This window comes from Cyanistes caeruleus, chromosome 2 (assembly GCF_971803275.1).
Source record: "Cyanistes caeruleus chromosome 2, bCyaCae1.hap1.1, whole genome shotgun sequence".
Classification (NCBI taxonomy): domain Eukaryota; kingdom Metazoa; phylum Chordata; class Aves; order Passeriformes; family Paridae; genus Cyanistes; species Cyanistes caeruleus.
Genome location: NC_141702.1, coordinates 120,209,436 through 120,234,061, shown reverse-complemented (window position 1 = coordinate 120,234,061; position 24,626 = coordinate 120,209,436). Strand labels below are relative to the sequence as shown.

General features: G+C 54.6%; 1 protein-coding gene and 1 long non-coding RNA gene across 2 annotated transcripts; one reads left to right on the top strand and one right to left on the bottom strand.

Moving 5' to 3' along the window:
- The first annotated feature begins 156 nt into the window (after nucleotides 1-156).
- On the top strand, nucleotides 157-19,866 carry LOC111926377 (uncharacterized). Its single transcript, XR_015283904.1, has 3 exons — nucleotides 157-372; nucleotides 18,062-18,408; nucleotides 18,728-19,866. It is a non-coding gene; the product is annotated as an uncharacterized LOC111926377 (long non-coding RNA).
- On the bottom strand, nucleotides 13,611-24,409 carry BCL2L11 (BCL2 like 11). The gene is made up of 3 exons (XM_086879312.1): nucleotides 24,023-24,409; nucleotides 18,906-19,018; nucleotides 13,611-16,751 (listed from the first exon to the last, which is right to left on the bottom strand). The coding sequence occupies exons 1-3, from the start codon at nucleotides 24,378-24,380 to the stop codon at nucleotides 16,662-16,664; spliced, it is 561 nt and encodes a 186-aa protein (XP_086735438.1). The 5' UTR covers nucleotides 24,381-24,409; the 3' UTR covers nucleotides 13,611-16,661.
- Nucleotides 24,410-24,626: the final 217 nt, after the last annotated feature.

The following is a 24,626-nucleotide window of genomic DNA, read 5'->3' as shown; positions in this document are numbered from 1 at the left end:
GGGAGAAGCCGGAAGGTGCGGATTCATCCCACCACCGCTAAAACGAGCAATGACGATGAAACCAAGCAGCTCCGGCGGCTCGGTCCTGCCGGGAGCTCGGCGCGGGGATGCTCCCGGTTTCCGCCGGATGCTGGAAAAGCGCCATTCCCGGCCTTTGGCGAGGGAGGGAGGCGAGCTGGCGGCCGGGGGGAGGCTCTGCCGAGGAGCTCTGGGGCTTCCTGTTTCCTCCCGAGCAGAATTTGAAAGCAGCGGCTGCCGTGAGCTGGACCAATGATCGGGGCACAGCGCGCCCGGGCCGCCCGCGCCCGTTACGGGAGCCCGGGCTGCGCTTCCCGGGAGCACCGGGAGCACCGGGAGCACCGGGAACACCCGGTAAGGCCCTGCTCCCTTCCCAATCGCGGGGGAAGGGAGGGAGGGAGGGAGGGAGGGAGGGAGGGAGGGAGGGAGGGAGGAGAAAACCCAGCGGGAACATTTGGGGTTTGGAGCGGTGCTCGGGATCTGCCGGAGGAGCCCTGGAGGCGGCGCGGGGCTGCCGGGAGTTTGGGGATGCTCCGGGGGAGCTGGGGCGTGCAGGGCGGATGGGCAGGTTCTCCCTGGTCCTGCACTCCATTCCGCACCCCTGGAAGTGCCTGGAAGGTTGGACGGGGCTTGGAGCAACCTGGGCGAGGGGAAGGCGGCCCTGCCCATGGCAAGGGGTGGGACGGGATGGGCTCTATGGGACATTCCCAGGGCAGTCATTCCCTGATTCCACGGTAATGGCACAGCTGGGAACAGAGGCCGGGCTCCGCTGGCGTCTCCACAGTGCTCAGTCAGTTTTTTTGGGTATTTTGTACCACTCTCTCCCGCTCCTTCTGTGCTGTCCTTTGGGATTTGGGCTGGGAAAGGCAGCGGCGATTCCCCTCCTGCCTCTGCCTCCGTCCGTCCGTCCGTCCATCCATCCATCCATCCATCCATCCATCATCCATCATCCATCCATCATCCATCCATCATCCATCCATCATCCATCCATCCACCATCATCCATCCATCATCCATCCATCATCCATCCATCCATCATCCATCATCCATCCATCCATCATCCATCATCCATCCATCCATCCATCCATCCATCCATCATCCATCCATCATCCATCATCCATCCATCATCCATCCATCCATCCATCCATCCATCCATCCATCCATCATCCATCATCCATCCATCATCCATCCATCCATCCATCCATCCATCCATCCATCCATCCATCATCCATCCATCATCCATCCATCCATCATCCATCATCCATCATCCATCCATCCATCCATCCATCCATCCATCCATCCATCATCCATCATCCATCATCCATCCATCCATCCCAAGCTGCTGTTCCCTGCGGAATGCTGTGTCCCACGGGCTCCCTCCTCTTCCTGTCCTGGCTCAGTTTTCACCGTCGGGACCATCCCTCTATTCCCTCTCCCGGGGGGAATTATCCTCGCCATCCTTCTCCGGCCCCGGCTGCGCGTCCCGCGGCTTCTCCCGTCCCAAGGCTGGCGGTGCCGGCTGCGATTCCCGGTGCATCATTCCCGGGAATGTCCCACGGCCGGGCCGCCGTGCCTGCCCCATCGCCGCCTTCCCCACCGAGCTCCTTTGGGGTTTTTTTTGGCCGGGGCTCGCAACTTTTCGGCAACAGTGACCTCTGTCGGCATCGCCCCCGGGGCTCCCGGCCGCTTCCCACGGCTCCGTCGCGGGTCCCACCTCCGGCACAAACGGGACGCGATTATTTGGGAGCGATCCCGCCGTCCCAGCCTCTGGGGGATCCCACGGCAGAGCCCCGGGCTCGGGAAGGGGCAGCGCTGCCCCAAAGGTGTCCCCAGGAACACCGGGAGCATCCCGGCTTCCCTGGGCGGCCAGAGCTCCGGGACTCACGGCAGGATCTAATCCCGGGAGCGCCGCCTGCCCGGGCATCCATCCCTGCTTGGCTTGGAACCCAAAATCCATCCAGCCAAAATCCGGGAGAGGGGACGGGAAAGAAGGGCATGGAACCCAAAATCCATCCAGCCAAAATCCGGGAGAGGGGACGGGAAAGAAGGGCTTGGAACCCAAAATCCATCCAGCCAAAATCCGGGAGAGGGGATGGAAAGAAGGGCTTGGAACCCAAAATCCATCCAGCCAAAATCCGGGAGAGGGGACGGGAAAGAAGGGCTTGGAACCCAAAATCCATCCAGCCAAAATCCGGGAGAGGGGACGGGAAAGAAGGGCTTGGAACCCAAAATCCATCCAGCCAAAATCCGGGAGAGGGGACGGGAAAGAAGGGCTTGGAACCCAAAATCCATCCAGCCAAAATCCGGGAGAGGGGACGGAAAGAAGGGCTTGGAACCCAAAATCCATCCAGCCAAAATCCGGGAGAGGGGACGGGAAAGAAGGGCTGAGCGGAGCTGCCAGCTCGGTTTGGGCATCACCTCAGCTCCTCCATCCGTGCCTGCGCCCACCCAGAGAGGCTTTCCCGGCTGGAAAACGCTTCCCGGCGCCTTTGGAGCGCGGATCGGCGGCTGCAGGTGGCGGCGAATTTTGGGAGGGCTGTGGGGCCGTGGTGGCGGCCGGGGAGTGACTCAGAGGCGCTTTGGGGCTCTGTGGTTTTGCTTTCATGGTTTTGCTGTGACTTAGCAACTTGTTTGTTCGCTCTGAAGGATGGCAGGTGCCGGCATGCCCGGCAAAAAGCCGCATCCCGAGGGATCCCGGCGTCATCCCGAGGGATCCCGGCCGCATCCCGAGGGATCCCGGCACCCTCGGGGTGTCCCATGGCCCAGGTGGATGTGGCTGAACCCCCCAGGTGATGCAGCCAGGGGGTGACACCATCCTTTGGGATCTGCATCCCTCAGCAGCTCCATCCCGCCGGGAATATCCGGCAGGAGAGGTTTCCACCCCTTTCTGTTTAGAAGGAAAAGGGGATTTATGACGGTGATTCTGGCGTTCCCTAAAGCTCACAGCCACTCCCAGGGTTTCTGGAGAGCTGGATTTGGAAGCTGGGACAGGAACCTGGCGTTTTCCAGGGAGATTCAAATGACCCCCGGCACATTTTCCTGTTTTGTTGCAATATTGGAGGGAAAAAAAAAAGGTGGGAAGAGGGAGCAGGCTGAGTGTTTTCCCAGCACGGTGGAAAATACTCCCAAATCCTCATGTTCCTCCTTCCCAGAGGATGCTCGTGGTGTGATTTCTTCCAGGAAGGGCAATTCCCACCGGGCTGTGCTCTGCTGGGAGGAGCTCCAGGGATGTCTGTGGGCAGCACTGGACAAAGAGCAGCGTCCATCTCTTGGGTTTTTTGGGGGAATAACCAAACATTTGGTGCCTCTGTAGCCAGTGTGGTGCTCCAACACCTCCGGAATTCCACAGGAATTTGGAGGTTTGTGATCCCTGGAGTCTCAGCCAAGGGAGCTGGATGGGGAATGGGTGAAAGCTGCAGATGAGGGCAAAAAGGGGATGGTTTTGGGTGTTTTTCCTCCCTCAGCTGGGCCAGGGCACCGCTCATCCCATGGCAGGCACTGCCGGGGTTTTCCTTGTGGTGCTGGAAGGGTTAAAGCCAGCAGCAGGTCCTGGAGACACGGATCGAGGCTGGAATGCTGGGCTGGAAGTTTGAGGAGTGTGGATTTAAAAAGGCTGATGGAAGGTTCCCGGGGCTCCCCCTTCCCTCCGTGTCCCTGAGTCGTCTCCAAACTCCGGCTGGATCCGGGAGCACGGCCCTTGGGGCGCGTTGTTTTCCCGAAATTCCCAAAGCTTTCCCGCAGCCCACGGAACAGAACCGGGGTGGGAAAAGTGGGGACACGGGCAGGGTGACAGCCACCCCCCTGCTGCAGGAGAGCGGGAAAAGGTCCCTTAGCAGCGAGGGAAAGGGCTCGGAGTGGGGTGAGCATTTCCCTAGGGAATATGGGCATGGTTTCCATCCTTTCCCAGGGGATTTGATGGGAGGTCACGGCTTCTTTCAGGTGGGGATGGGGGGAAACGGGGCTTTCCAGGCTGGAAGAGTATCCAGGTGCCTGGGAGCATTCCCTGGATGAAAGAGCCTCCCTCTCCCACTCCGGGATATCTCATCCCTTTCCCAACCCCCTCCTCGGCCAAGGGTCCCCATGGATTTGGCTCCAGGCCCTGGGAAACGAAACCTTTCCCAGCAAAAGCTCCTTCTGCTGAGAAAAAACTCCCTGATCCTTTCCCGACGGGGGAGGTGGGAGAGGCCCTGGGAAAATCTCCTTCCCCACATCCTGGCGGGAGGGATATAAACCCCCGGCACATCCCGGGCTGGGAGCTGCGGCGAGGAGAGCCCAGGTAGGATTGGGATGGATTTGGTCTGGGATCCGTGGAGGGATGTGCCTGTGCCTGGGAACTGGGGGGCTCTGAGCAGAGGGAAAGTGAGGCTGAAATTAATGGAATTCCGAGAGTTTTCCCCGGCTGATGGATTTTTATCTGCCGGGACAATTCCTGCAGCCCAGGGAAGGATGCTGGAGCCAAGGTTTCTGCTGTCATCCCAAAATTCCCCGTTATTCCCATTAATCCTCAATATCCAGGTGTTCATGGCATTCCAGCAGAAGCTGCTGGATGGGGCTGGGGTTTCCCAGGAAAGCTGATCCCACCCCATGCTCCTCAATAACCGTAGGAGAAGTGTGGGAAGCGCAGGGATGAATCCCTGTGGTGGAGCATCCTGCCTGGGATCCGAGGGGCACAAAGCCATGGATCATTCCCACCCTGGGAATTCCCATTGATTCCCACATGGATCAAACCCCACCGGCACAAACCTGGGAGCAAAGGGGCAGAAATCCCGCTCTTCTCCTGCTTCCAGCATTCCCAGTGCTGCTGTCTCTGGAACAGAGGGAGCAGCAGAGGTTTTTCAAGCAGCACAAAATCAAAAAATCCTTTATTCCCTATTTTTGCCCAGGGAATCAACAAGAGCACTGGGATTAGGACTGGGAAGGGGGATCTTGTCCCATTCCCAGTTATTTCAGTGGGAAACATTTAATGGTGGGAAATAAACGCAGTCATCACTTTGGGATTCACCCATTCCCATGGAAACATACCCAGAGCTGGATGTTCCCTGTCCAGCTGTGGGAACACTGATCCTTGGGAACACTGATCCATGGGAATGCTGATCCATGGGAATGCTGATCCATGGGAATGCTGATCCTTGGGAACACTGATCCATGGGAATGCTGATCCATGGGAACGCTGATCCATGGGAATGCTGATCCATGGGAATGCTGATCCATGGGAATGCTGATCCTTGGGAATGCTGATCCTTGGGAACACTGCTCCGTGTCCCGGTGCCGGAGCGAGGTGGGGCTGCCACCAGCGCTCCCAGCAGCACCAGTTTGGCTCCTGGCTGGGAACTGGGCTGTGGGGAGTTCCTGGAACTGCAGCCCCACGTCATGGCCAGGTGATTCCGTGACACCGGAGGAAGGGAAAAGCCCACGGAGCAGCGCCGGGAGGCTCTGGCCAAAAATGAGTCAGCAGCGAGCGGGGGGCTGCTGGGGCTGCTGGGGCTGGGGATTCTGCTGGTACTGGTGCTGGTACTGGTGGTACTGGTGGTACTGGTACCGGTGGTACTGGTGGTACTGGTGCTGTTACTGGTGGTACTGGTGCTGGTACTGGTGGTACTGGTGCTGGTACTGGTTGTACTGGTGCTGGTACTGGTGCTGGTACTGGTGGTACTGGTGCTGGTACTGGTGCTGGTACTGGTGGTACTGGTGCTGGTACTGGTGGTACTGGTGCTGGTACTGGTGCTGTTACTGGTGGTACTGGTGCTGGTACTGGTGGTACTGGTTGTACTGGTGCTGTTACTGGTGGTACTGGTGCTGGTACTGGTGCTGGTATTGGTTGTACTGGTGCTGGTACTGGTGGTACTGGTGCTGGTACTGGTGGTACTGGTTGTACTGGTGCTGTTACTGGTGGTACTGGTGCTGTTACTGGTGGTACTGGTGCTGGTACTGGTTGTACTGGTGCTGGTACTGGTGGTACTGGTTGTACTGGTGCTGGTACTGGTTGTACTGGTGCTGGTACTGGTGGTACTGGTGCTGTTCCTGGTGGTACTGGTTGTACTGGTGCTGGTACTGGTTGTACTGGTGCTGGTACTGGTGGTACTGGTTGTACTGGTGCTGGTACTGGTGGTACTGGTGCTGGTGCTGGTTGTACTGGTGCTGGTACTGGTGGTACTGGTGCTGGTACTGGTTGTACTGGTGCTGGTACTGGTGGTACTGGTGCTGGTACTGGTTGTACTGGTGCTGTTACTGGTGGTACTGGTGATACTGGTGCTGGTACTGGTGGTACTGGTGATACTGGTGCTGGTACTGGTGGTTCTGGTTGTACTGGTGCTGTTACTGGTGGTTCTGCTGGTACTGGTGCTGGTACTGGTTGTACTGGTGCTGGTACTGGTGGTACTGGTGGTACTGGTGCTGTTACTGGTGGTACTGGTGATACTGGTGCTGTTACTGGTGCTGTTCCTGGTGCTGTTCGTGGTTGTCGTGGTGCTCCCGGTGCTGCCCTGCAGAGCCGCAGCATTTCCCAGCTGCTCCTCTGGCAGTGCCCAGGGCCTGGGGGCAGCTGCTCTTTTCTCCTGCCTGGAATTCCCGGGAATTCCGTGCTGGGATTTTCTGTCCGGCCCAGACCCCTCTGGAGCCCATTCCCGCGGCCCTGGGATTCCCAGGGGATTTGGGGCTTTCCAGACCTTTGGGATTTATTTTCTTTTGGAATATCTGGGATCAAATCCTGGCAGGAAGGTGCCCCTTCCCAGGCTCTCTGAGCTCTTCCACGTTTTTCCACAGCATTAAAATCAGGGAGGAGAATTTAAGTCAGGAAAGGCAATTAAAATCCAGCAGGGCAATTAATTAAAATCCAGCAGGGCAATTAATTAAAATCTATCAGGGAAATTAATTAAAACCCAGCAGCTCCCACCATTCCCCTGCTTTTTATGTTTAAATAAATGCTATATTTGTATATTCATGTAAAATTTTAATTTATGTAAATATATTTATATACTGCAATCAAAGACGTTTCTTTCTATTTAAATAAAAGTATTAAATGTGTTCCCACATGTAAAATTGTTTGTGTGTTTGTTGAATAATGTGGTGATTCATACATCAAAATACTTCTTTATTAAATGGAGCTGAATAATAGATATATAGTTTTATTATTATATTTATTATTTATTATTAGGAATTTATATTTATTAAATTAAATTTGATAACAGTGTGTGATGGAATATGATGTGATAGATATAATGAAAATAATACAATTAATATATTATATTAATATAGAATTCATAAATGCATATAATATATAATATACTATATTGTATTATATATTATATAATATATAATACTATATAATATGTAATATTAAAAATATGTTATGTATTATATATTATATGATGTTATATATATTATATTATATTATATTATATTATATTATATTATATTATATTATATTATATTATATTATATTATATTATATTATATTATATTATATTATATTATATTATATTATATTATATATAATTCATATAATAGCAATGATGTCCTTAGGGGTAGAAATTAAGGAATTTAATTAAAATTAATTAAATTAATTTTTATTTTTAAAAAGGGGTGAATAAAGGATTATTTTTACAATGGGGAAGGACTGGGAATAAATGAAAGCACTGGGAATAAATGCAAGGATTGGGAATAAATGGAAGCACGCCCAGATTTAATGAGAGAATCACGGCTGGTGCGTTTCTTGGGATTGAATTTTCCAGATTCATCCCAATCTCTGGGATTTTCCTGACTGATTTTCCAGCTGGATTTCTTAATATTGAATTTTTCACCTTAATTCTCAGAGGCCAATTCCCGACCCCCGGGGGGAAGCCCTGCCCGGTTTTCCTGCTGGGGTTTTTAAACTCTGTGTGCGTTTTCCCGGGATAAAACCCGTTCCCTCTCAGGTCAGAGGGATCCTCCTCATGCATCTGCTGGGAAATCACGATGGAGCAAAACCGGACCAGCCCCAAATTCCCTTTTCCCCCGCTGTTTCTCCATCCAGGGAGCGCTGCTGGCAGGGGGCAGCTGGGGATTTGACTGATGGAATATCCACGCCAGGATTATCAAAGTGCAATTCCTGGTGCCGAACTTCCCCAAATCCCGATTTCTTCCCCCGTGCTGAATGGAGAGGGAAAAGCCCGAGGATTTGGGGGGCTCTCGGTGTTCCCCTCTCTGGGACACGAGCCAAATCAAAACGGATTTGTCTGGATTTCCCTTCTCTGCACCCCAGTCTGGCCCCGGCACGGGGATGAGCCAATCCCCAGATTTATCCCCCGTCCCTTCCTTTTGCCACCTTTGGCTCAGGTTTGAGCTGGATAATGCGGAGAAGGAGAAGTCGGGTGCAAGGAAGAGTCTGCCTCGAGCAGCAGCAGCAGCGAGACGAAAACAGCTGAGTGGAAATTGAGCCCAGCTCGAGATTTGAAATGAAATGCTTTGGAAATTCAGGATTTCGTGCCTTGGCGAGGCCGTTCCAGCCCTGCCGCTCCCTCTGCGCGGTGCGGGACGGGGAGCGGCGTCCCAGGAGCCCTCGGAGGCTGCTTTTGCTCATCGCTTCTCGGCACTAAATAGAGGAAGAATAAGTTTCAAGCGAAGCGTGTTTTGTTTTGTCACAGGAAGTGGAGAGAGCTTTGGGAGAGCCCTGCGACACTGACTCGAAATTGTGCATTTTGGGCTTTTCCTGGCCAAACCGATGGCGTGGGATTGGTGCCCGCTGGAAAGCGCGGCCGGTGGGCGCGGGGGGAGCCGGGCGGCGGGGCTCCCCGTTCCCCTTTTTCCCGAGGGACGAGGTTCGGGGCTGCAGGGCTTTTGGGGGGGAAGGCAGCCCTTCCCGAGGGAGCCTCTGGCTGCTCTGCCCTGCTCCAGGGAGCCCGAAATTGTGGTTCCCAAGGGCGGGGGCCCGGGCGGCTCTGGGGTGCCCCAGCTCCGGGAAACCGTTTGGAGCCGCTTTTCGGGCGCTTTTGGGCTCGGGCGCCGCCGCCAGCGGCAGCCTCAGGAAAAGGAGCCGGGTTTCACAATGGCTCAGTCCTCCCCCGGCCGGGCAGCCCCCGCCGAGCCGCCTCCTGCCCTGAAAAACCCCAAAATTGGTTTTTTTTTTTCTCTGTGCCCAAGGGGCCGCGCACGGCGCTTCCCTCGCCGGCACCCCGGGACGAGGCTGCGCTGCTCGGGCATCACCGAGCTCAGCCCGGCTGGGTGACAGCTCCCAGCCCTCCCTCCCAGCCCAAACCCCCCCAAAAACCCCCCAGCCTTTAACCCCAGTGCTCCCCCGGAGCCGCCGCTGCCGGCAGGAATCGCCGAGCGCGGCCAGCGCGGCGTGCGCCGAGGTAACACCGCTTGAATTTCAACCAAATTGCCAAATTCCCGCTGCTCCCGCCGTGGTAATTTGCTTTTTGGTTTCGCTATTAATGCTGGAGGGCTGCGAGGTCGGCGGCGTCGGCTTTGGGCTGTAATTCACAGCCCCGCTGATTTCATCCACGCTCCGCCGCCAGCACCGCGGCTCACCCGGGGAATTTGGGATGGGGACGTGCCCGGGGCTGGGAAAAAGCTGGGAAAAGCTGTTTGGGAAGGGGAAAAATCCGCTGGGCGAAGCGGGGCTGAGCTTGGCTTCTCCTGCGAGTGAGAGATGGGATTAATTCCTGTCCAAGCCGGGCTGCTCCAGGGGATGGGCAGGGGCTGGTTTGGTGGTACCCAGCGCTGCCCTGGGGCTCGTCCCTGCCTTGGGGACACGGATTTGGGCAAGGGCTGATTTTGGGGTTAACTCTGCCCTTTTTCTCGTTGTGCTGTGGTTCTGCTGTGCCTGCCCTCGCCGCTGTACCCTCGTGAAAGGTTGCAAGCAGTTTTGGGAACACGCTGTCTGCCTGAAACATGACAGAATCGGCCACAAATTGCAGATGAGACTGATAACAAAAGCCAACAACAGAAAATAGGTAGAAAAACAACACGGTGGAGGCTGAGAGACCACTGAAGGGCTTTTTTTTGTGTGTGTTTTTTTTAACCGGTTCTCTCATGATGGAAGTGAAAACACATGAAAAGAGAAATGTCTTTTGTTCTCCCACTCGAATTAAGATGCTCCGGCACCAAACCAGGGCTGAACCCCGTGGCTGGAGCTGCTGCCCAGCCCAGGGACTCGTAAATCAGCATTTTGCCACCGATGAGGGTGGCTGGGTGCGCTTTTGGGGGGGTTTATGGTGCTTTTTTAACCCTACAAAACGCTCCCTGCAGCACGTGGGTAACTCAGCTCATTTTCTCAACCCGGCCCGCTCCACCTGAACGTCTCAGCTCGAATAAATCAGGCTCCAGCTCAGAAATTAGGATGAGGTTTTTGTTTTCGTTCTACTTATTTCATCTTTGTTTTTATAAATAAATACAAATCACTCAAACTGAAACTCGATGGCTTTGGTGATAATCAAAGAGCAGCCCTGGGGAAATTTTTCTTCATTACCATGTTCTTTCACAGCCCACACTCGGGGTTTCGGGAGGAAAACTTCTTAACCTTTGCAGCAGCAGCACCCGATGCTTTTTGAAGTCCCGGCACGCTCAGACTTGGGGTTCACATCCCCGAGCTGTGTCGGCATCACCTTTATTTTAGGGCCATGTGGAGAGGAGAAATTCTCTCACTCCCCCCAGCCTTTTCTCCCCTCTGTTCACCCCTTTCACCTCCAAACAAAAAATAAAAATATAAAGAACCCCCCAAGAAAATGTTGGGCTCTCCCCTTGAAGGGCTTGGGTTTTGTTGTTGTTTTTTCAGTTCTGTGGGGCAGCTCTGTTCTCTACCAGCTTTGTACAATGTGTTTTAGTATTTGCAGCTCACTTCCTGTATGAGGTTACTTTGTTTATCATAAAACCCCTATTTTTAAACCCATTTCTGCCAAAAAGTCATTTGAATGGTGATGGCGAGCGCTCGTGACTGTCCCCGGCTGACGGGGGTGACTCCGGTGCCCCCGGGAGGGATGGCTGTCGGAATGTGGGCTCAGGGGGGATCCCGTGGCTCTTCCCTCAAATCTCATGGGGATTATTTCTGTGAAAGTCACCAGGATTTCTGAGAATCCTGACGTTTTTAGCTCGGGGTCGCGCACGTGGTGTGAGGATGCTGAGAGGCAGAGCTGCAGTGCTCACCGTCCTTTCCATCCTCAGGGAACGGCCACCGTGCCACCTTCCAACTTTATTTTCATTAATTACCGGCCAGGAGAACTGTGGGATTGTCAAAAAGCTGTTGGCTCGGCCCGCTGTGCCCGTAATTGCGGCGAGATGAGGCGTGGGTTAATTAGCGGCCCGCGAGGCCGGGAAGCGCCGGCTCCCCGCTTGTCCTCCCGGGAAAAGGGATGGAGGAGCCTGTCACAAACCCAGCGAGGAGAGATCCATCAAATCCGGGAAGAACGGGCCCTGTATCCCCACAAGGGCCGTGTGAGGCCCCCTGAGCTCCACGGGAGCGGCTGCTGTTGGAACAGCGGTGTCTCCGTCAGGGGGAACCTCGTTGTCTGCCTTTCCTTGGGTTGCAGGGCTTCATTTTTTCAAAATTGACAGAAAAGAGGTTTGGGATGCTCAGGAAGGGCAGCAGGAAGGTCCCCTTGGTCCAGCCGTCCCTGAGCTTGTTTTGCACCCTATAAAAACCCCGCTAGAGCACCTTTAACATCCTTTTGTTGCTCTTAGGGACCTCCCCAGTATCCAACACTTCCCATTTCCACCTGGTGTGACCCCAAGAGAGGTGGAGCATCCAAGGAGCTGCCAGAAAGGCAGAAAAAGCCGCTGGAAGGAGTGAGCTTTGTTGCAATATGAAAATCAGATGCAAAGCTCGGGGGGTATTTTTAGCTGGTTTAGGCTGCACAGGTGTTTGAAAGGTCAGCGGCGAGTCATTGGAAAAAAAATAAATATATTTCTTTCCGTGTGTGGGGAGAGCCCGGTGTCGCTCCCGTGCCTCTGGATGACTGGAATCTCACCCTCAGCTTGGGTTGCTCGGCATTCCCGAGGCCAGGGGGCCGTGGGAGGGCAGGAACATCCCGGTTTTGCGTGTCCCCAACAGCACGAGCAGGTGGCAGCCAGGGGTGTCCAGCTCTGATGGACACGGGGAGCTGCGGCTTTTCCCACAAATAAAATCTGGGAGTTCGCTCCTTTTTAGGGAACAAAGGCAGTTCCTCATCCTTGGAACAGAATTGCCTGGGGGTTTTTGGGAGCTCCTGGAATTTTAGAGCATGGAGAGGGCCTGGCTCGTGGGGAGGAGCCACCGGTGTGGCTTTGGTGGGCCCGGGCCACAGCCAGTGTGGGCTGAGGCCAACCTGAGCTAAGCTTGGTGGACCCGTGACCACTTTGGGCTTGGCCACGACCAACGGGCCACGAACACCTTTGTGCTGGCCACGGCCACCTTGGCCCTGGCTGGCCTGAACCGTGACCACCTCGGATCTGGGCAAGGCCGGCGTGGGCCGTGGCCAAGCTGGGCCTGGCTGTGGCCAAGCCGGGCCGGGAACACCTTCAAGGTGGCCCCCTTGGAGTTGGCCACGGCCAGGCTGGTCCTGGCACGTGCCGAGGGCAGATCCCGACATTCCCTTCTGGTTGTGTCACCAAGGATGCTGGGCTGGCCAGCAGCTCCTCCCAGGCCACAGCAGGGTGGTGTCCCAGGTGTGACAGCTCACCTGGACACATCCAGCAGCTCCCAAATTCCAACAGAACCACCAGCAGAGCAGAACCAGCAGCTGCCACAGCCTCGGCCCGGCAATTAGACCTTTTTTTTCGTGTGTGTGAGTTAAAGAAGCCCCCAAAATAGCACCTGAAACCAATAAACTTCCCTTTCAGGAACTTCTGTAATTTGAAACACACTCAAGAACAAAAAAAATAGAAAAAAAAAATCCAGAAATTTTTTTAGGTTGTTTATCAAGTAGGACTTGGGGGAGTTGTTTTTAAATCCCTTTCAGGTGGTGACTGCTGAGGAGTAAGTGGAGGGATAGGAAAGGGAGGGACAAACAGGATGGAGGGCCAAGGTGGAAGGAAGGTGGGATGGGAATTTTTAGGAACAGATGTAAAACTATAAAATAAAAACTGCCACGTGAAATAATGAAAGGGAAAAAATAGTGATGTTCCTTAAGAAACTCAAAATACTGTTAATAAATGCATTAAATAATAAAATAAAAAGAAAACAAGACACAAAACATAAAATAAACCCCAAAACTTCTTCAATGCCAGTGGAAACCAGCCGGGGACAAGAGGTGCATGGAAGGGGCTCATAAACTGGGCTTGAGCCCACGACCACATAAATGTGAGGAAAAGCAAAAAAAATTCCAAGGAATCCCCAAGTAACTCCCAGCTGGAGCAGCTTTTGGGGTTGGGAGCACTCAGGGCAGCATCTGACAAAGCAAATTCATTCCAGAGCTGCATTTTGGGTGGCCTGAAGCATCTTGGAGCTTCAGAGAATGGAGATGGGAGCACCAAAATGGAGAGGGGAACACCAAAATGGAGATGGGAACACCAAAATGGAGATGGGAACACCAGGTATGGAAGGAGAATGGGTAAAAGAATGGGGAAAATTTGTGATAAAGCAACAAATACCCTCTTTTCAGGAGAACTTCAATCCCCACAAAAGAACCAGCACTCAGGACAAATAATTGAAAGTTTTTATTCATATAAAACTCATATTAAGGACATAAAAGATTCTTAAAAACAAAACCAAAAAACAACCCCCCAAAAAAAAAAAAAACCAAAACAAGGCTCTTGCGATTATTTACAGCAGTATTGCACAAGTAAAGTGGCAATTACCCTGTCCAAAATTCATCAGTGCAAAACACAAGGAAGGCAGGGAAATTGCAGTCAAAAATGCTACATACGCTGGGTCCTGCGACACGATTTAGTGATTCACGCGATCCCACGGGACGGCTGCTCCAGGAAAACCTGGCTGGAGCAATCCCTGGGGGGGTGGAGGAGCCAAATTCCAAATTCCCACTGAATTTCACTAATGCTGAAGTCTTTGATGTGCCTAAATCACTCCTGGGAAGTGGGGACTTAGGCACTTGGAGAGGGAAAAAAAAAAAAAAAAGATTAAAATCTTGTTATCCACACCACGATGGCTTTGGAAGGGGATCCAACACTTCTGGCAGGGAGGAAACCAAATCTTCACAGGAACTTAAATAAGCAAGAAATAAATATACAACATTTCTACAAGTTACAGCATTAAACAGTAGAGTGCATTAATTACACAGGGGGGAGAAAAAAAAACCAACAAAAACAAAGAAAGGACCTACAGTATTTACCAACTCTAAAAAAGTGTAGGAAAAAGAATAGGAATTTTTTATTTTTTTAATTTTTTTTTTAGGTTTTTTGAAAGTGTTTCTAAAGCTGTACAAAACTTAAAGGAGAGAAAAGGAGAGGGAGTACATTGCACACAGATATTTGGCTCAGATGATGAAAATAATACGGTGCTCTACTCTAATAAATATTTGGGTATTTACAGTTTGGTGGAAAAGAGGAGAAGCGAGAATGGGATCAATCTGGTTTCCAAGGAAAACTCTTCATCCTTTTGGTGCAACACAGAGCACAGGCTACGCTAAAACACGACCCAGAGCAGGCAGCCAACATGGCTGAAAGGAGCAGAAATCCCTATTTTATATCATCCTTCTGTTTTGAGGCTTTTTTTGGGGAGGGCTTTTTCCCACTAAACCTCACGATGCCACAGGAATCCCGCTTTTCGAGGGTTTCTTTTCCTATGATTCTTGGCTGGGAACTCCTCCTGTGGAGAAGACCCTGGGAGACTTTGCCAATACCTTGAATTTTTATTTTTATTTTCTCCTTAAAACGAACCTGGTCTTTGTCTCCGTGGGAGGACGGGGTAAAGTGCTCTTTGGTGATTCTTTGGTGTACTCCAAGGGACACATTCCGGGATGCCAAAGGTTGGGAGATCCCAAAGCACCATTTTATCCACCGGCAACGATGGAACAAAAGCGGCAGAAAAAACAAAAATCTCACTGGGTTTCCCCACCCCCCACCACCTCTGCTGCCGAGTTTTATCCGTTCAATTTTCATTTTACCAGTGGAATTCCATGGGAAATCCCTGGTGGCAGCATACAGTAGGGCTGGCTGGGGCAGCACAGCCACGGTGAGCCAAAGCCAGAGGCAAATCCCAAGGGATGAGGAGCAGGATCTGCCCTGGCCAAGCTCCCTGGTTATTTGAACCGCTCGCTCTCCACCAGTGCAAAGGTTCCCCACAAAGGGCTCCAAAATGCCCTTCCCAAAACATTCCCTGCTCCTGCAACCGCTGCTCACCTTGCACTTCCAAGGAAAAAAGGGGAATTAAATTGGCAATCGATGTTAAAACTCCCTCTGGGAGCAGAGAGCTCCGACCCGCCGGGCACAGCCGTGCAGAGAGGTCCCACTGGGGTCTGTCCATCGTTAATTAACACTAATCATCATCCATGGCACTCAGCAGCTTCTCCCTGTGGGAAGAACCGCTCCGAGGGGGGCTTGGGATGGGTTTTTCCTTCTTTTCCTACCGTGCTGGTGAGACCAGCAAGGACCCCGTGGATTTTGGGGAGCACCTGCAGCAGCCTGAGGGAGGGGGGAGGTTTGTGCATAGATACGGGACGGCCGGAGCAGCCGATCCCCCAAAAACATCCGCTGGGAGACAACGGGAACGCGCGCGGATCCGCGGCTCCGCGGGAACGGCCCCGCCGCACGGAGCACCTGGGAAGTTCTGTGGGAGGACACAGAGCGCTCAGATCCCTTTGGAACGTCCTGGATGGATCCACGTCGGGCTGGCATCCTTCTGTCTGCAGCCGGGCGTTCATCCCCGTCCGAACACGGAGAGGATCCCGGGAAAACGCGATCTTGGAAACCTCTCTTTGACAGCCACGACTCACAGCAGGTCCTGCTGCCGTCGCCTCCGGCTGCAGCGCTCCGGGAGCTGCTCCCTGCCTCCGGAATGGTTTATTGCTGGATTACTCAGTCCCCCACATCTGCTAGCAGACACTACAGAAGCGTTTTCACACGTTTTATATAGAAAGAATTTCTTTTTTAAAAAAGGCAACCTGGTGGCTTGGGGTTTGGTTGGTTGGTTGTGATGGTTTGGACCCTGGAGTTCGACAGCAAAGTCTTGAAATTCAGAGTGGATCAAAAAAATAGAGATATCCAAAAAAAAAATCAGTCAGCAGGAAATAGGCTGATTTGCATGATGCAAATGAAGTTGGATTTGGGGTAGCATTAGGTATTTACAGGTAAAAGAAGTGCTGATTGAACCCCTCTGCCCTTTTTCCAGCCTTTTGGGGGGCAAACGGCCCAGAGGGAAAGGGAGAGGGGAGGAATCCGAGCCTCTGCAAGGCAAACTCCGACAGCTCTGCCCATCAGCTGGCTCAGGTTTCCCTCTTTCCTGCCGTGGGGCTCATCCCACAGGACTCCAGGAACGATGACAAAACGTTATTCCACATTTCCGCTGAGACTCTTTCGGGGAAAAAAAAGGCAAAAAAAATGAAAGAATAAAAAGAGCGGAGAGAAACAGTGAGCGAACAGCACTCTGCCGCCGTGGGAATGGGATGTCCACCCTCATCCTGCCACATGTCCTGGGGGAGAGGCAGCGTGGGAGCCCCACATCCATCCGTGTGTCCCTCCTGCCCGGGCTTTCCCAGCGAGGAATTCAGTCCTGGTGGCTCGGGATGCGCCCGGCGCTCACTGGAGCCTCCAGATGAGGCGGATGATGTAACGCAGCAGGCGCAGGATCACCACCTGGGGGTTCCCCACCTGCTGATCCAAGAAACCCTGAAAGAGAGGGAGAGGGGAAAAAGGAAAAAAAAAAAAAGAGAGAGAGAAAAACCAAACAAAGCGGTGACTTTAATTCCCAGCATGAAGCTCCCCCCATGCTATATAAACACCTGGAAAAAAATTCCAGAGGGACAAAGTGAAGTGTTGAACGCTTTGCAGCCAGCAGAGCTTGGGGCTCGTGACTGCAGTCAAGGAATGCTCCCTCTCCCAGGAAAAGCCTGGGACTCACGAGCCTTGCTGGGACAAGGAGTGGCTGGGTGGCAAATTGCCTGATTTCCTGGTGTCTTGTCCAAGAAACAGTGCTGGGGGGAGGCCACACCCCGGGGAACGTGACAGGGAACGCGCCGGGACCGCGCCGGGACCCGTCCGACAGCCCCGACCTGCCCGGCGAGTGTGGCTCTGGCACGGCTGCAGTTCCCCATTTCTAACCTCGGGCTGAAAGGGCAAAGCCCAGAGCCAGGGGAGGCCGGCGGGCACGAGCCCTTCCACCTTCCCCTCCGGAGCCGAGAGCTCGGGAGCAGCCAGGAGGCTTCCAGAAGGAAAAAGGACCTCTCCAGCAAGCGCCTCAGGGATGATAATTAAACAATTGCTTCAGTGCTCTGAAACTTCCCCAGTCTGGGGTGCAGGGAGTGAGGATCTGTCACACGCTGACTGCACCAGGTACAAAGTGTTTTCAGGGTCACGCATGATGTGCCATGAGCAGGAGGGACGTGTCCTCCGCATTCCCCGCGCTGGAATCGCAGCTGCGGTGCTGGGAACGGCCTCCCGCAAACCTGGGGGATGCTCCCTGCACCTCACCCGGCTGCTGCTGCCTGGGAAACACCCCTGTTCCCACTAAATTCACCCCTTATCCAGCACGGGCTTGTGGGGTGCAGCAGGATGCGCCAAGAGATTTCCAGCACCAAAGGATAATGCTGGAAGGACGTTCCTGCTCCACACAAAGTTTCAGGCATTGCTCTGGGAGGCAGGGAGGAGATGGGATGAGAGTGGTCCAGCACTGGACAAGCTCTCCAGGGAATGGTTGCAGACCCAAGGCTGCCAGAGCTCAAGGAATGTGTGGACAATGCTCTCAGGCATGGGGTGGGAGGAGTATGGACTTGGATGATCCTTGTGGGTCCCTTCCAGCTGCTTCCAGGTGCTTCCAGCTTCCTGGGCAGTCTGATCCCTCCCTTTCATTGGAAAGATGTCCCTTCATCCCAAAAAGCAGCCACTTTGCATCACAAGGGATCAGCCTGGATGGGGGAGGTGGGAAGATGCGCATTTTGGATTCTGGATTGGGATATCAGCTTATCACCGTTTTGTTGCAGGTCAGGAATGCAGGGGCATTTGGGAAAAGCAGGATCACAGCAGCTTGACCCCCATTTTATGGGAGAGCCAGCCCTGGGAGCAGGGAGGAAGAGCTGCAGGAGCTGTTTGGAAGCTGAAGAGGATGGATAAGGATCCAGCAGCCAGCATTCCATCACCAGCACTGCTCCTGGCTCCTGTTCCCACCGCCCAGCCCGAGTGGATGGAGCAAAATGCACAAGCAGGGACACGCAGCTGTCGAGACACCGGCGAGCTCCTCTTGCTTCACCCCCTGGGCTGGGCTGCCTTGGGCTTGGGATTGGGCTTTTCTGCAGCATTACTGCATCGATTTGGGTTGCAACACCCCAAGGTGAGCGAGTTTGTGGGCTCATAAAAACTCTTTCAAAACAGTCTTTGCAAGAGAATTAACTTCTGGGACCGAGTCTCTACTTTGCAGCAGTTGGGATTTGGGAGCTGGGCTGGGAATCCCACTGAATGATTCCCTAAAAGCGACAGCACTGGGCAGTGCATCCCCCAAAACCCCCACGCTTTCCCTGCCTCTTCCTTTTTAAAACTTTCACCACCGGGTCCGGGACCAACACAACACCTCTGTCCCAAAACCCTTGTGCAAACCTGGTGCCCTCCAGCTTCCAGCCCCGATCTCCAGGTTATTTTTAATTGATTTAAAGGTTATTTATCATTGATTTGAGGCTGCTGCCACCGCTGATTTGCCTGGTCCAGGCCAGCCCCCGCCCGCGCAGCCTTTTCTCCGTCTGAGTGAACGAAATGCTCACCGCAGAGAGAGTTTCCAGAAATGATTCAGCCTTTCCCTCTGAGAGAAACGGAAAGCCAAGAGGGGAAAGTTACCCTGCGTGGACAATAGGAGGCATTGAACTCGTCCCCGATGCGCCGCAGCTCCTGCGCGATCCAGATCTCCGGCTGCACCTCTTCGGCTGCAGACTGGGATTGCCACCGGGAAGCTGTGAGGGATGGAACGGGAGAGTTGGAAACCCAGGAGCAAGAACAAATTCTATAGAATTTGCTACATAAAACTCTGTAGAAACCCATCAACTCCTGCCATCTTATTCCTATTTTTTATTCCTATTATGTTTTGACTCTCTTAAACCTTAAATTATGCATGTGGGGACTCAGTGCACACAATGAACAACAGGCTTTTACTCCTTGTTATTTCTGTACTATCATTACTACTATTAGGCTTTTATTTATTTATTGTAGACTTTCCCTGGGAGCATCTCCAAGCTTTGCTCCCTCTTAAGCAGGGATAGAAGCCAAGATGCCACGCTCCAATTTCTTTCCCTCACCAAACCTCCTCTTGCCCCTTTTTTTGCTTCAGCAGCAACTCCTTCCCTAACCTTAAAAACCCTCTGCCTGGATATTTTCATCCAATCCTCACGTTTCTTCCCCAAATCATCCTCAAGTGCCCAACAAGGAAAACCAATGGCTTTGGCGTAGGGAGGAGAAAGCCACAGTTGGATTTGTGTGTGGAGAAACCACATTTCCAGCAAATCCAAGTGCTGGCTTGAAAGAGGAAAGGAAGAGTTAATGTATTTACTATACTGCAATTGTTTAGGTCTCCATCTTAAAAAGTTATTAAACATGTGATAAATCCTCCAAATAGCCAGGGAACAGAAAGGAGACAAGGACCATGTTTGGTACCAGCACCGCCTCATCTCCCTTCCTTAAAGTTCAGGATCTGAGCAGGAACTGCAGCCTTAAGGAATATTAAAAAACAAAACAAAACAAAACAAAACAACAAGCTTAAAAAAAATAAAAATAAAACAACCCCACACAACTAAAAAAAAAAAAATATTAAAATTACTGCACAAAACAAAGCAGTGTTTTGGCACGCCAGTTTTGGAGGAATCACAAGGGAACAGGAATAGCTTCCAATCTTCCAAATATTCAAAGGATTAGTAGGGCAGTTAAAAAAATAAAAAAAAAAAAAAAAGAAATTAAATAAAAGCCTGGCTCCAACCTGACTGGAAAATGCATTTCCGAGCCAAGGCAGCACTGCTTGGCCGGAGGATGTGTTTTGTTTTCACGCTGTAGTAGTGGAGGAGCAGCGCCTGCCCCGAGCGCTTCTCCTGCCGCCGGTGAATGAAGCAGGCTCCATCCTCCCTCCCTCCCTCCCTCCCTCCCTCCGAGGAGCCAAACGGGATCCGGCCGGGGCGGAACCTTCCCAAACCTCACCGCCGCCGTCAGCAGGGCCGGCCCAGCCGGGGAAACAAAAACACGCGGCGAGCAGGGCAGGAAGAGGCGAGGAGCGGCGGGGACGTGAGGAAAAGCACGGCAGGAACCGCTCCATCCTTCGCCATCCTCCCTCCCGGCCCGGCAGCGACGGGCTCGGGCTGGGCTCGGTGGCTGAGAGCGAAATCGGGCTGAGGTTTTCAGAAAGGACTTTCTGCGGCGCTGCCGAGCGGCGGCGGCGAAAGGGGCCAGTCATATCTGGTCCCCAAAGCTGTCACGGGCGCTTTCGGGGGCGGGGGGACACAGTCATAGCGCGAGGGTGACACCCGGGCACGGGGACAGCCCGGGGACACCGGGATACCGCGGCTGGCTCCAGCCCCCGGGATGCTCCGGCTCCCGGGATGCTCCAACCCGCGGGATGCTCCGGCTCCCGGGATGCTCCGGCTCCCGGGATGCTCCAACCCCCGGGATGCTCCGGCCCCCGGGATGCTCCGGCCCCCGGGATGCTCCAACCCCCGGGATGCTCCGGCTCCCGGGATGCTCCGGCTCCCGGGATGCTCCGGCTCCCGGGATGCTCCAACCCCCGGGATGCTCCGGCTCCCGGGATGCTCCGGCTCCCGGGATGCTCCGGCTCCCGGGATGCTCCGGCTCCCGGGATGCTCCGGCTCCCGGGATGCTCCAAACCCCGGGATGCTCCAAACCCCGGGATGCTCCAACCCCCGGGATGCTCCGGCTCCCGGGATGCTCCAACCCCCGGGATGCTCCGGCTCCCGGGATGCTCCGGCTCCCGGGATGCTCCAACCCCCGGGATGCTCCGGCTCCCGGGATGCTCCAACCCCCGGGATGCTCCGGCTCCCGGGATGCTCCGGCTCTGGGACGCTCCGGCCCCCGGGATGCTCCAGCATGGAATTGCTGCAGTTCCGACTCGGAAGGGCGAAAAAAACCAACCCCAAACTGCAGCTTCAGCTCCTAGGTTAGGTATCCGACCCCCTTGCCTGAAGGAAATCTTGGGAGAGCCAGGAGAAAACAGCAGCAATTCCAAAACAGGAGCATCAGGATGTCACCACCAGATTGCCAGCTCGAGGTTTTCCCCTTAAATCCAACTATTTGCACATAGAGGATCTCCTCTGAGAGCAACAGGAGGTTTATACTGCTTCTCTCCTCGTGGGAACACACACCAAACCAGCACTGGGAAAACCCAGTTCCAGAGCACCTGCTCCAGCCACATTCCCAAAATCCTCACACAAACAAGCACCGTGTGTTCAGACCGAAGATCTGAGGGCAGGAAAGGAACCTCTTCCCATGGAAATACCACGCACAGAGTCACCCAAGCCCTCCACAACGGGTGAGTTTGTCTTGGGTGACTCAACACTCCCAGCTGGGAATTCCCCATCCCTTCCAACCTCTTCCCCAAAAGCAGGATCAAGCCTCTTCCTCTGGCACCATCAAATCGATTCAACCTTGCTCCTCTCCCTCCCATCCCCAGAAGCATTTTCCTGGATATGGCAGCCACTGTAATCCTTGTTCCCTTCCATCTCAGAGCATCCCCTCACTGCTTTTCCCAAAACAAAAACCAGCTTTGGAGGGAGCTGGATGTGTCCCCTGAGCTGTCAGAAAGGCGGCACAGCCCCTCACTGTTTTCCCAAAACAAAAACCAGCTTTGGAGGGAGCTGGATGTGTCCCCTGAGCTGTCAGAAAGGCGGCACAGCCCAAAGCATCGCTTCCCAAACTTCCACACCAACAGCCCTTCCTCACACAACCCAAGGCATTCCCGAGGGCTGCCTCCACCTTTATCTGCCCTCATCAAAACCTCTGGGGAAGGTTTTGGGAGATTTAGAGAGGGACTTTGGAGGCAGAACGTGAGTTTGCCGTGCTGGAGCAGCCTTGGAGCAGCTCCCCATGGGAAAGGCTGGGAGCATCCGTCGTTCCTGCTCGCAGGAAACGCCTGTTTATTTTAATAAAAATAATAATAATTATTATTATTATTATTATTATTGCTTATGCTTCCGAGAGAAACTCTCCACCTTGCAGCCTCTGCCCACAACAGATAAAATCAGTGGTTAAAAGCAAAATAAAAATATCCCCTTCGCTTCCTTCCCGAGGGATTCACCCACTTCCACATGGAAAACTTCCCGGCACGCATCCAGCTGGACACCGCCAAGGCACAGGGATCGAGGTGTGCAGGGCAAAGGCACGGATATTTCCCAAGGACAGCTGTATGGGATGGATGAGCTGCAGGCCTGGATGAGGATAAAACAGCCCCACAGCTCCATGTTCCCAGCTTAATCCGTTCAGGAGCATCCAGGAGTCCCGGTCAAACGGCGCCGAGGATTTTCCATTTGCTTATAGCTGTTTAGGATGATGCCCCTAGCAACACCAACAGAGCGAAGGCTCCAATAAAACAGCTGATGAGAGCACAGGAATTTGGGGGGGAAAAAAAAATCAGGGAAAACTTCAATTTCTTCCCAGATAAAAGAAACCGAAGCCTTGGCTCTCCCGGCGAGGAATTCCGGGAGCATCCCTGCCTGGCCGTGCCAGGGTGAGGTTGTGAAACTTCAATTAAGCCATAATTACTGCAATAATGTCACAAAATCTTTCCTAAGGGCACGTTACAGCCAGGCCTCCGCAGCCAGAGCCTCAGCCCGGAGCCAGGAGGGAGCAAAAACACCAGCAACCAAAACAGACGGTGGTTAGATCCCAGAAAGCCTGGAGCTGTTGTTTTGTTATCCCCACTCCTCGCTCCCACCGTGCCCTGCCGGACGCTAAAGGGTGGAAGTTCAAAGGTTTCCTCGGATGAGAGGGAATTCATCAGGAGAGGGGAACGCTGGACACGCAGGCAGCTCCCAGGGGCAGGTTTTTCCCCTTCTGGAGAGGCTTCACCTGGCAAAGGCACTCGTAAACACGCGCCCGTCCACATCCAGGCCGCTTTCTGGGATTTTTTGGGATGCACCGGGATTTGGGGATGCGTGAGCCCAGCAAGCACCCCGAACACCGAGCCGTGAGAGAACCGGCAGCGCCGCACCAGGAGCCAGGAGCCACTCGCTTGGCAAAACAGCCTCGGACGAGCGAGCCCTGAGTAGGAAGCCGGACTCAACAACTCTGTCCCCTCCTCCCCTGGCAGCGACTGACCGAGCCAGGAAAAGAATAAACATCATAGTAATAAAAACCCCGGCGCTGGACGCGCGGGAGTTCCCCGGCGCTGTGTTTTCTCGGCCAGCTTCCACAAATCCCAGAGCGCCGGGAGAGCCTCCAGCCCGCGGCTCGGCTGCTCCCAAAAATCCGCGGGGTGGCTGGGATGCGCCAGGTGCTGCTGCAGGTGCCTGGCGAGGCTGAGTTTTCCATCATTCCCGGGGAAGGCGAGGCACAGAGCAGGACCCCCTCATGCACCGGCGAGCCCCTGGCACCGCTGCGCTCACAGCTGGGCACACCTGGAGCCAGAGCCCCGGCGCTTCACAAACCCCCGAGAGTTTTGCACGGCTCTGAGGAAAGCCGGGCCAGGTGAGGAGGGGAAGGTGGGGAAAGCCAAGCCGGGCGAAGGGTGGGGAAACCGCTCCTGCACTTTCAGCCCACCCCCTCGCTCGCCCTGTGTATTCACCCTGTGCGCATCTCCCCCGGCACTTCGCTGTCCCACCTTCACACACCCCCGCGGGAACTGCACTGAGGAAACTGAGGAAAGCCACGCCAGGTGAGGAGGGGAGGCGAGGGCAGCCGAGCCCGGCGGGGGGGGGGAGGAGGAGGAGGAGGAGGAGGACGGGGAGCCGCGCCCCAGCGCTTACCCATGGCGCTGAGGCAGTGGCTGAGCGCCTGGCAGGGCGGGCTGGGGGTCTGCGTGGCCTTGTCGCAGCCCAGGGGCGCGGGGCTGCGCTCGGCGTCGAACGAGAAGTAGCCGCTGGAGGAGCGCGGCAGCAGCGGCGACCTCCGCACGAAGATGAAGAGCGGCGAGCGGGTGGCGAAGGGGCCGGGGCTGGCGGGCGGGCCCCGAGCCGCGGCGGCCGCGGACACCGGGCCGGCCCCGGGCAGGGCGGCGGGAGCGCCGGGGCGCAGCTGCGCGCCCGGGCCCGGCCCCTCGGCCGCCGGCAGCCGCCCGCCCTCGCCGTCGCGTCGCGCCTTCACCTCGGGGGGCTGCTTGGCCATCGGGGCTGCCTGCGGGGAGCGGAGCGCGGTGAGCGGCCGAGCGCGCCGGGGCCGGCCCGGCCTCCCGCCCCCCGCCCCATTGTTCTGCCGAGCGCGCCCCCGCCCCGGCCCGGGCCCCCGCCCCGCGCCCCCGGCCCCGCTCACGGTGCTGCCGCCGCTGGAGCAGCCCCGGCAGCGGCTGCGCTCGGGTGTGCGCGGGAGCGGTCCCGGGCCCGCTCCGCCCCGTGTTTACAGCCCCAGCACCGC

Coding starts and splice junctions, on each gene's coding strand:
- BCL2L11 (XM_086879312.1), bottom strand. CDS start 24,380: ATGGCCAAGCAGCCCCCCGAGGTGAAGGCGCGACGCGACGGCGAGGGC. Junction 19,019..24,022: donor CCACTGCCTCAGCGCCATGG/GTAAGCGCTGGG, acceptor CATCCCTCACAG/CTTCCCGGTGGCAATCCCAG. Junction 16,752..18,905: donor CCTCCTATTGTCCACGCAGG/GTAACTTTCCCC, acceptor CCTCTCTTTCAG/GGTTTCTTGGATCAGCAGGT.